The sequence below is a fragment of the Mustela nivalis genome, assembly GCF_964662115.1.
Source record: "Mustela nivalis genome assembly, chromosome: 7".
Classification (NCBI taxonomy): Eukaryota; Metazoa; Chordata; class Mammalia; order Carnivora; family Mustelidae; genus Mustela; species Mustela nivalis.
The window spans coordinates 16012288-16024787 of NC_139026.1; the positions used below are offsets into that span (position 1 = coordinate 16012288).

The following is a 12500-nucleotide window of genomic DNA, read 5'->3' on the forward strand; positions in this document are numbered from 1 at the left end:
GCCTCTCTGCCTACTTGTGATCTCTGTCAAATAAATAAATAAAATCTTAAAAAAAAAAAAAGAGTTATACTGATAGTGGGTCAGTAATACCTCATCAACTTCACAGATAAAATAGAAAAAAGGCAAACAACAACAACAACAAAAAACCTCTTTAAGAGTTTCACTATAATTTTTTACTCCCCAATCATATAAACTCCACAGCAAACTATAGTAAAAATTATAGTTTTACAGTTCAACCTAAATTACTTTTACCTGAAAATGAACTCCAGTTGTCTCTATAATTTTGGGTGCAATCCTGTAATAAAATAATATCCAATTTAAAAAACTCCTTTTTTACCACAGTTCATTTTTATTTTAAGGAAAACACACAGCAGCAGAAGGTCTTGGGATTTTAACACCTATGTATCATTATTTAGGCTGTCATCAGCCTAAAGAGAATTAACTAACTAGAAGAGAACTAACTTGTATATGCAGAGTCAAGGCTATCCCTGCCCACACCTTACTCAATGGGCACGGAAATAACAATATGTGGCCCATTAAATGGCCCTAGCCATTTAAACTAAAGTACTGAGTTTGGGATAGAGGCGGAGAAATAACAAAATTGATACTCATTTCTTTTGAAACAGAATTTCTCAATTCCTAAACAGAATCTCTGTTATCCTACCCAAACTGGCATTTGGAAACTAGTCAGATTTATTTCTGAGTTCCCATTCCTACTGAAAAACAATGCATCAACCAACATTGTACTATAGTCAAAAGCCCTGGGATAAATTCAATTTTACTTCCTAGACATCTTCTACTCAACAGTAAATAATTTAAATTAGTACTTGTATATCAAAAAACATATAGATATTCCACAAGATAGAATATTTTTAAAATTAAATACAAAATACAAATAAATTTCATCTTTCTTGGGCGGGGTGTGGTGGTGGGGAGTACTCTCTGAATTACACATCAGGTACTGCAGGGGTTAGAGGAGCTATGCTCTCATTCCCTCCTGCCATGTGAACAGCTTCAGTGAAAGAACAGAACACAAAATAAACGCCTGACCGAGGAGAAAAACATGAAAATGAGAAGCAGTTACCACAGTCTCCCAGTTTATAAAGAGAGTTATGATGCAGCCTGGTATATAGTAAGAACAACAATGAATGGACTGGTGATCAAAGAACAGCATCTAAATTGCTGTGGAATCTCATACAATTCCTCTGGGCCTCAATTACTTCTCATAATTGAGAACCCCTTACCATGTTACTAAACAAAGTTACTGTAAGATCACAGTTAAATTGTAAATGGGAAAATTTTTAAGTATAAAGTATTAATTGAAAGTGAGATATTACTTTGTGGTCATTAAGAACAGAAGGTCTATCAAAATTTGATCATTTTTCCTGATTTAGAACAGTGGTTCCCAAACTTGGAAGATCATTTGAATAAAACCACAATTTTTTCAGTGTAGATTAACTGGTCTCACTCCCCCCAGATTCTGTAGTTTAAAGAAAGTCCCATGTGATTCTAATAAGCCAGAGAACAGTCACTGTAAAGGAAAAATAAGGAGAAAGAATTTGGTACATGTTCTGATTCCATATTAGTCTTTTTCTATATAATCAAATTTAAGTATATTCTGTCAACATTCTTATTCAGACAGATAACAGATCATTCACCACAGCAGAAGGTGTCTTACTAGTCTACGTATTACACACCTAGTGTTTGAAACGTTATGAGACTTCAAAGGATGGTGAATAAATGAATGAAAGAATGAATAAATAAATGAGCAAAGAGACAAAAAACTATTTCAGGTAATGGCTAGTTTAAGAAAATATTCCCTGCATCCCTATTATAAATGCAAAAATATTTATAAAATCCATTACTTGTTACTGATATAGAGAGCAGCCAACTGATGGACTACGTTCATCACCACTTCATAGCACCTTGTAACAAAACAAGACAGTTCCTGAAATGACAAGTTGAGTATATGTTACATAGTTGCTTTTTAAATGCCACCATTTCTCAACTTTATGGTAACATATTAAACAACCAGAACAGCTTCCAGTTAACCTGCAGCCAGAGAACTTCAACCATCTTTCAAGCAATCCATTCTTAACTCCTCTCCTGAACATCAAAGTAATTTCTACTGGTTTGTTCCCATAGCATTTCACTCATACTTCTATTTTAAGTCTTATATTTTAGTTACTCATGTAATTAACAGAGATCATCTTATTCCTTTTTTAAATATCCACTGACCAGCATGGTGGCTAACCCTCAACTGCTTCTCAATATATTTTTGTCCTATTAAATGAATAAGTAAGTGAACATCTGAATGAAAAAGCTGAAAAGCTGCCAATTTAGAAAGTATGATAATGAGGAAAAAGGCTCTCCCAAAGTCACTCTGAAATAACTTCAAATGTTTATTACTTTTAACTTCATCTATAAATAAGCCTGGCACAGAGAAAGGGAAATTTTAATTATTGCAGGAATATATTGTCATTAAATAATTAATTCGCATCTACTATGTCCCACACCTTCAGAAAATTTCTTTCAGAAGCTCTCGATGCTTAAACTTAAAAAATCAGTTTGTATCCTAAAGTATTCAAAACTTGACTAAACCTGTGGCTATTCCAGATTTTAAGTTCTACAAGGGCAAGAATTTCTGTTGGTTTTGTGCACTGCTATATACCAGCACAAAGAACAGTTGCTAACATATGCTAGGCTTATAGTTTAAAAATGGAATTTTATGCAGCTGTCAATGAGATCCACAAACAAATGAAAATGTTTGAAAATGAAAATAATGCATATCAATTTTACTTAAATAACTCTAGTCTTATCTTTCTTATTAAACTTCTAAAAGTTCAATAAAAGCAAAGAGCAGAAAATGCAGACAAACAGCACAAAGTAAAAAAAGAGAGAAACAAGTCCAGATATATAACAGACTATTTACATAAGATAGAAATATGGGGTGCCTGGGTGGCTCAGTAGGTTAAGCCTCTGCGTTTGGCTCAGGTCATGATCTCTGGGTCCTGGGATCAAGCACCACATTAGGCTCTCTGCTCAGCAGGGAGCCTGCTTCCACCTCTCTCTCTGCCTACTTGTGATCTCTCTCTCTGTGTCAAATAAATAAATAAAATCTTAAAAAAAAAAAAAAAAAGAAATAGAATGAATTAGCCAATTAAAAGACAGAGATTTTCGGATTTTCAAATTGCATAATAAACCAAATCCAGACACATGTGGTTTTAAAAAAACATAACTAAACATAATGATACTGAAAGGTATCATTTCAGATACCTTCAGAATATAGAAAGATAAACCAAGAAAATGTTAAATAAAACAGAGCCGAGGCAGTGAGAATATCGGACAAAACTGTTAGCACATCACAGCTATTATATATGATATACATTTATGTAACTGCATATTATATACATAAATATAGTTGAACAGGGTCAACTGCTATAACAACATAATAAAAGATTCAATTTATAAAGAATTATGAACAATCCTAAACTTGCATGCACCAAATAGAATATCCTTAAAATAAGAAATGCAAAATTTGATAAAACTAGAGGGAGAAACTGACACATTCACTGGGACCTGCAAATTACATTTCTTAGACCTCTGCCAGTAGGCTTCCTGTTAAGTACTGCCAACAGGTGGCATTAAAAGGACACTAAAGACTGGAAAAGTACATCCTTTCTACTACTTGGTGCTTTGGATTTTTTTTTTACAGGTGGCATACGATTTAATTGACAGCTAAATGATTCAAGAACCACAAAGAATGATGCAGAACTCTACCCCACACTCCTGAAATCATACAGGACTGTATTTCCAACAAAGTAAAAGCATGAAACATACCTTACTTCTAGCAGGGGTGGAGAAGGAAAGGGATACAAAGACCTAAGTCTAAATTCCTTTCAGAGACTTTGGGAATTTTTTTCTCTCTTTCTGAGGTTACATTTATTAATGTGTAAAAATAAGAGAAAAATGATTACTTCACTAGGATGCTCTGAACATTAAATATGAAACATTCCTAGTAATTCCTGTGTCAATGTCATAATAAATGCCTTAATAATGTCATTAGCTAAAAGGCAGTATAGGTTTGGCCCATCTCCAAAGTGCATCAATCAAAACCATGAGGGAAAATTTCAATATACCTTTAGTCAGAAAAACATACAAATAATATCTTCCAGACCCTACAAAGATGTCAATCATACCCCCAGTTATCTAACTCAAGACCTTATATATAGTTCATTGACACCTAGTTCATTCCAGACCCTACAAAGATGTTAATCATACCCCCAGCTATCTAACTCAAGACCTTATAGTTCATTGACACCTGGGAAATCATCAGGTCTTCTAGAAACTTCCCAAATTTCTTCTTTGTTCCCCTTATAGCCTTCACTTCCACAATAAGTACTCTTGGTGTTTTTACCAACATAACCCAGGCAAGAGCAGTTCACCCCAGCAATAGCAGCTTGCTCCACCTCCAGCTTCTTTCAGAACTCCAGAAACGACCTTGTATTGCCCTCTCAGAGGTACCAGGCAGCAAGGCAGCACTGCCTCATTCACAAGTATGAGCAATAACTACACAGGGCTCCTGCTCCAAGCTCCTATATTCTGGTAACCCCAATCCTTCCTCTTTTTCCCCTTCCTATGGATGACCTCACTATCCTCTTTTTCTTTCAACCCTCCAACACTTATATAACCAATCCTCTATATCAAAATACCTCTTCTGAAGCTGTGATTCGTTTTCTGGACTAGCCCCTGACTGACACATAACACAATAGAGGTCAAGTTCAACAAAATACTCTCAATTACAACAAGGAGACAAAAAGGGAAGTAAAGATATAAGTGAACTGAACAATATGTTAGTATGCTTGATTCAGTGAAATACATCAAGTCTTGAACTTAACAATCAGGAGGTAGGGGGAGTTTCTCCTTATCTCCAATTTTTGCTTTTTTCATATGGTTTTAGCGTTGTTTTTATAATGGAGAGAGAAGAAATGGGAAGTTCTTTCAATTTTTTCACAAAACTAAACCAAAGACCTAGAATAACTAAAACTGCAGTGACGAAAATATCTGGTTTGAAATGTTTGAAACATCTGGTTAGAAGCATCAAGTGCTACTTTTAAAAACCTTATCATTGCTCATGTACTAGCTTAACCATCTCCACTAACAACTTTTTCTGGCATAAATTATCTTCCTACCCGACATAAAGTTTAAGTTATTTTAAAAGGCATGGTGACAAACTGTTCACAAATTAAATTATTACAAAACAAAAAACAAAAACAAAATCAAAACCTTACTTTGAGACCTTATTTCCATAAAATGCTATGAAAACATTTCACGAATTATGACCTCTTAAACTACAATCCAATGTCTACTGAGTGTTTTACCATTTAAAGTACTTATTCTTAGCATTTGAAGGTTTCAGAAATCTTTTTAATTTTGTGTAATTTACCAAACTTAAAAAAAACAAACAATGGAAAGTAAAAAACAGTCACCTGTAAGAATGAAATAAATCTTCCCATTTGAATTTGGCAATCACCTTCCACCATGCTGGAATCTGTAGCTTTAAAAGGCAACATGAAGAATCATATTTCAGTTTTTTAATTTAAACTTAGTCAAGACCCATAAAGAAAAATAAATACAATTTTTATTCATTAGTATATCTTTTAATCTGCATAATATTAAAACCAGAATTTTTATATTGAAAAGAAACATAAGACAATCATTAATCATTCAATTAAAAATAACCATCTGTTTCACTATTTAACAAATTCAAGGGAAATCCTTATCTGGTCACAGTTCTTTGTAACTTACAAAAATATCACAAATAGATTTTAGAGAATTTGCTACTGCTCCATCACTCAGGTTTATTCCACCTGCTTATCAAACAAATAAACCAACAAAAAATTTAAATGCTTATTTTCTCAGGGTATACATTATATAATCATGGTAGTCTTAGAACTGTCAACTTTTCATTCATTTCAATCTCAAAAAAGGCATAATGACACTATAATATGAAATTTTAAACTTACCTCCTTCTCCATAAAACAAGAGACCATTATAAAATTTAGTTTCTGCCTGTTTAAAAAAAATTAAATATTTTTAAAGGTTGCTGTCTTGTTTTTAAATTCCTAGGCTCTCTTAGTTATCTATATTTAATAATAATCAGAGGACTATATCACATATACAAACTCATTTAAATTCAAAACTACTTATAAAACAGGTAAATTCAATTGATCTTTAGAATACCAAAGATATCGTTGATACTCAAAGTTATTTCTCAGTTTCTTTACCCCTGCTTTTGTCTTTTCTCACCTTACTGTCCTACATCTTCCCACTAGTTCATGGGAGATAGAAAGCAATCACATAGTATCAAAAAGGTACAGAAAAAAGAGGAAGTTTACCAACTTCTACCAGAGTTTTAATGACCCATGGCTAAGAAAATGCAAAACATATTAAAAATTCAAAGCTTTTTTTAAAAAAAATCAGTTATATTTATTATATCTAGGGACACCTGGCTGGTTTAGTCAGTAGAGCATGTAACTCTTGATTATGAGTTCAAGCTCCATGCTGGGTGTGGAGAGTACTAAAAAAAAAAAATGTAAAAAATCAATTATATCTAGAAAGCCAGTATATATGGCAAATAACACAGACTTGGAAGGTATATAGACCCAGGCTCAAACAGTTACTACCAGTAAAATTAAGCCTGTTTCCTCATCTATTCCTCACATTATCTGCCTCTCATTCTAAGTATGAAGAGGGTTAGTATGGTGTCTGGCACTCCGTTAGTACATTCAGTGAATGGTAACCACTATTATTAGTATTAAATAAAAAATTAATTCAACATGCATTAAATCTTTATGTACACTATACATATAAGCACAAATTTGCTTTTAAAATCATGTTTTTAACAACTTAAGAGCACAAATAATTACCTCATACTTTAATTTCTTGATTTCACAACAAAGTGCAGCATAAACAGTGATGACTTTGTTCAAGACCTAGTTTCATGAATAAAAACATAAAATAAAAAAGATGAATTACAGCAGATAGCTAAAGCATTTTAAAAATAGATTTTTAGGTTAAGAAATCTATACCTTGTTTTCAGTCTTTATGAGTTCCAATAGGGAAGACTGTTCATAAGGCAAAAGCTATAGAAACAAAGGGAAAAAATAATTTTTAATTTGAAAAAAATCACGGAAATTTTAAATATACGAATCGAGTCTAGCGCCATTCTATTTAAACCTGTGTTGGACCCTGTACTTAGCACTAACACACACTGGAAACTGACGGCTAATGGGTATAGGATTTCTTTTGCAGGTGGTGAAAAGACTCTTCAATTGGGTATGGTGATGACTGCTGCACAATTCTGTCAATACACTAAAACCCAAAGAACTACATGATATGTGAATTTCAAGAATATGAGACACATGGGCACCTGGGTGGCTCAGTGGATTAAGCTTCTGCCCTCTGCTACCGTCGTGATCTGAGTGCTGGGATGGAGCCCCGCACTGGGCTCTCTGCTTGGCAGGGAGCCTGCTTCCCTCTCTCTGTCTGCCTACTTGTGATCTCTCTCTGTCAAATAAATAAATAAAATCTTAAAAAAAAAAAAAAAAAAAGAATAGGAGACATGTGAATTTCAAGAAAACTGTTACTAAAAAAGTCAATATGTAACTCAGAACAGTGTCTAATACATAATAAATGTTCAGTAAATGTTAATTATTATTTAAGTGGTAACAGGCTATAGTTTCAAAGATAAAACAAGATAGAATGACCTCAAAAAAAATTTTAAAAAGATAGAATGATCTCAAAATGGAACAGAGGAGTGAATTATTTCATTTTATTAAAGATTTTATTCATTGACTTGAGACAGAGAGCATAAGCAGGGGAGGAGAGGGAGAAGCAGACTCCCTCCCAAAATGGGCAGGAAGCCCAACATGGGGCTTGATCCCAGAACCCTGGGACCATGACCTGAGCTGAAGGCAGATGCTTAACTGACCAAGCCAACCAGGCACCCCAGGAGTGGCTTACTTTATACATTAAAAAATTACTCCTACATAAAATTCTACTACTGAAACTAGTATTATAGTACATGTTAACTAACTTGAGTTTAAATAACAACTTAAAAAAAAATGAAAAAAAAATTACTTCCATATTAAGATACCTTAAATGGCATAAGGGAAAATGATGGAAATCTTCTATATATTCATTAGAATACGAGTGATATGAATATATGTGTTTGACAAAAATTCACTAAACAGTATATTGTAAATCTATGCATTTCACTGTATGTAAAATAATCTCAATAAGGAACAAATAAAGTTTGAATATTCTATTCCAACCTGTTTATTTTCTTGATGAAAAACAAAGGCCACCCAGAAGTCTGCCATTCATTAAAAACAAAACAAACAAACAAAAAAACACACATCTGCCTGGCTTCAAGATAAGGAAATTAGCAATTTTTCTCCAAGTTTCTTTTAGTTCTCCAGATTCCAAATAATGAGAATATACAGTTGACCTTTGAACAACACAGGTTTGAATGGCGTGGGTCCACTGTGATACAGGTTTATCTTTTTATAAATACAGTACAGTACTATAAATATATTTTCTTTGTGATTTTATCATAACATTTTCTTTTCTCTAGCTTACTGTAAGAATATAATACATAATACACACATAAAATATGTGTTAATTGATTGTTTATGTTATTGGTAAGGCTTTTGGTCAACAGCAGCCTATAAGTTAAGTTTGGGGAGTTTCAAGTTCTACACAGATTTTCAACTGCTTGGCAAGTCAGCACTCCTAACCCCCACATTATTCAAGGGCCAAATGTATATTCTATTTTTTAATATTATGTCTTCAAGATATAGTATGCCCTGAAAATATATACGTAAATTTAAAAATATAACAAAATCAAACCTTTAAAGCTATTGGATCAAGATTGAAATCCCAAACATCACCAATTGAATCATCCAGTGCATCCTCAATTCTTCTCAATTGAGATGTATACTCCTCAAGAAATTTCCCATAATTCTTAAGTTGGACTTCAGCATGAATTTCTAAATTTAAATTTTAAAACAGTATGTAAGATGTACAAGTAATAAATTGCAGAACATTTATTTCAAATAAACTCAAAACTCACAGCAAGGTAGTTACTAAGCATTTTTAAATGTACTACTCTAGTATTTCTGGACTTCTTGAAAATAAAATTTCAAAGTTAAACAATAATTCAGCTTTTAATCTTTTCCAAATAATAAAATAATTTTAAAACCTATAGATGTTAAGCATAACCATAACTTTGGTTAACCATAAACCATAACTTTAAAGCACTATGAAAAAATTAACATCCCATTTATCCCATAAGCTGGGGCTTTTAAACAATTTGAATAATGCCTTAGACAACTCAACATCTTGATTCTATGTTTTAGTCATAAATAATTTTTTTGCAAAAATAAATAAATAAGACCTGAATAAGTATAAAAATCTGTGTTGTCATAGAAGCAAAATTTAAAAACATAATCCTTGAGTCTCTATAGTGTAAACTGTCTAAGATTACATCTAATATTGTTTTTAAAACAGTTTTAAACCTGCTTTATCATAAAGAATGTTATTTCTGTAATGCCAAAAACTTAGTAAGATATTTTAATTATTTAACTATCATAATAGGGTTGGAAAAGCCAATAAAGAAATATTGTGCTTATAGAAAGGGCACAGATGATCATCAACAGATGAATGGATAAACAAGATGTGGTGTATACACACACACACACACACACACACAAATGGAATATTACACAGCCATCAAAAAATGAAATCTTGACATCTCCAATGACATGGATAAACTAGAGGATATTATGCTAAGCAAAATAAGTCAATCAGAGAAAGATAATTATCATATGATCTCACTGATATGTGAAATTTAAGAAACAAGGCAGAGGATCACAGGGGAGAGAGGAAAAAATGAAATAAGAGGAAACCAAGAGGGTGACAAACCATAAGAGACATACTGAGGGTTACTGGAGGGAAGAGGGAGGGGAGGGATGAGGTAAGTGGTGATGGACACCAGGGAGGGTATGTCTTGTAATGAGCACTGGGTATTATATAAGACTGATGAATCACAGACATCTGCTTGATGTCTGAAACAAATAATACATTATATGCTAATTAATTTAAATTTTTAAAAAGAATGAAAAAAGATACTGTGCTAATATTTAACAAATTTCCACGTTAAATAGATGACTCTAAGGAGTCATTGGAATAAACTAAACAATAGAAGTATGTCTAGTCATCAAAGTTAATAAAGAAAGGGAACATTCTATATACACATAAGAATTCACTATTGCAAAGGCAGCAAATCCAATTCAGCCTCTTCTATTGATATGAACAACTATTCAATCATTGTCTAAAAGAAGGTAAATTATTGTCTCCTCAAATCAGCAATACAAAGCAATTCTTAGATAAAGTACATTCTGACTAAAGATAAAGACCTAGCTCTCCAATCACCCTAATTTTGGCACTAATGCTCCCTATCAGGTGGATCAATTATTAAAACTGCTATCTGGTTACAGCATTAATCTAAGTAATACTGGAAGACAGTCTAGATAGGATTCATAGCACAAAAATTAACAAAACCAGGCACACCGAACGGATGGCAATTCTTCTCTTCCCTAAAGCTCAAACTAAATAACTGCTAGAGATTCTTGAAATCGTAAGTACATGCCTAATTCTCATTTACATGGGAAATAACCAAAGCTGCATTTAATCAGCAAATGAGTTCTTAATGACAATGCCAGAAAAGCATGCTGGCATTGTCTGTTTGGGAAGTCACGAAAGAGTAAGCAAGAGAAAACCTGCAGTAACATTAAAGTTTCTTGCTGATAAAATAATGAATAGTTGTAAAAATAGTAAAAATTACAATAAAAAGATTTGAAATAAGGAATCCACAGTGATTCTTCAAGAGTAAAATCCCAGAAACCCTATTTACAGGCTCATCTCTACATTCTTTGTTATCTTTCCATCCCTAATGCCTAGTACAGTTCCTGATATGGTCTGTTGACCGAATCACATCATGCCACTCTCAGCTGAACCACTGTCAAACCTAGCAACTTATTTTCATTACAATTTTTTGAAGATACGAAAGTAGGAGAACTCTGTCCATAAAACTCCATATATGAAAAAGGTGCAGTTGATTCTGTAACAGTAAATACAGAATCCTCTCCACAAAAAACATTAAAGGAAATTGTCATTACCACCAAGATTTTTTTTTTAATGCTGCATAAGAGCTAATACCTTATGGAATATTTTATGAAAAACTACAAACCATTATGAATTAAGCTCGGGCTTCTCTCAGAGGCTACTAAAACCTAATTACATGCAAGTTTTTACGGGATTCTTTGTAAAGTTAAGCAAAATTCACGTGGAATTTTTAAAAACTACATTTACCTTCTTAAAAAAAAAAATGACACTCAACCTTTTGGGAAACTGCGTTTAAAAAAACAAATTCACAAGCAGTAGGTCCCAATCTCTCCTATATCACTTAAACAGAAGAGACAGATTACCAACTTGTATTAATCTTAAGTAGAGTTTCACCAAAATAATTATTTGCCTCTAACTTTTGCTTCATGGAACTTAATCTGGTACGGTTCTTTGACTTTTAAGTTCAAAATGAAACAATTCGATTTTGTGAAATAAAAGTTGCTTAATTTTTGAAGCCTTTCTAGGTGCAATGGAAGCTCTATGACATCCCTGAAAAACACCACTTATCTAAGTAAAAGGCATAGGAGGAGATAAATTGACATTCGCTTGCTTATTTTTACCGTGTGAAGAGCGCTTTCTCCCTGTCTTGTACGTTATACGAATATGCAGGGAAAAAAAATACTCAAACTTCCAAAAGTTGATTGGAGGAAAAGTAGAAAAACAGGAAAGCGAAAACAGGAACCCGACCTCTGCCCGTTCTAGAACTGAACGCTCAGCCCAGGTGGCGAAAGCGTCGTGAGGCCGGAGGCAAGGCCGGCCTCGGCTCCCCGGGCTACTGGGCCCTGGGCGCGCCCCGCCCGGCCCCGGGCTGGGGACAGCGGACGCCGCTGCTCTGGGTACCGCGGGCTCCAACCGAGAGCCGCCGCCCCAGACGCCAAGCCCTGCCTCGGCCGGCCTGACGCACCGCCCCCGGGACCCCAACCCCGAAAGTGACGTCCGAGAGCGCGTCCCTCTCGCACCCCAAGGGGCAGCAAGTGTCCCGAACCGGAGGGCTGCGCGGGGACCACGACGCAGAGCCCTCCCGCAGGAGCGCTGCCGGAGCTGAGGCGGGCCGGGGAGCATCCACCCGCAGCCCTTGCCCCGCAGCCCTCTTACTCTGTGAGCCGTCGTCCACGCGGTCGAACTCCCAGTCCGGGGAAAGAGTCTCCACCGCCATCACCCCGGCACCTCCCCCAGTCACAGCCCCAACCAGCCCGGGCGACCAAGGCGGCCTCACCCCGGCGGCTGTCACGGCACGTGACTTCCGGCCC

At 34.8% G+C, this 12500-nt stretch overlaps 1 protein-coding gene across 1 annotated transcript in view; it reads right to left on the reverse strand.

Annotated features, from left to right (window-relative positions):
- WASHC4 (WASH complex subunit 4) overlaps positions 1-12500 on the reverse strand; it is a 61709-nt gene extending 49209 nt beyond the window's left edge. Inside the window, exons 1-8 of the mRNA XM_082739052.1 lie at positions 12346-12500; positions 8914-9053; positions 7092-7145; positions 6930-6995; positions 6027-6072; positions 5490-5557; positions 1866-1948; positions 253-295 (exon numbers count right to left, since the gene is read on the reverse strand). Of these exons, the coding sequence (XP_082595178.1) occupies positions 253-295; positions 1866-1948; positions 5490-5557; positions 6027-6072; positions 6930-6995; positions 7092-7145; positions 8914-9053; positions 12346-12406 (561 nt within the window). The 5' untranslated portion in view covers positions 12407-12500. The remainder of the gene's footprint in view (positions 1-252; positions 296-1865; positions 1949-5489; positions 5558-6026; positions 6073-6929; positions 6996-7091; positions 7146-8913; positions 9054-12345) is intronic.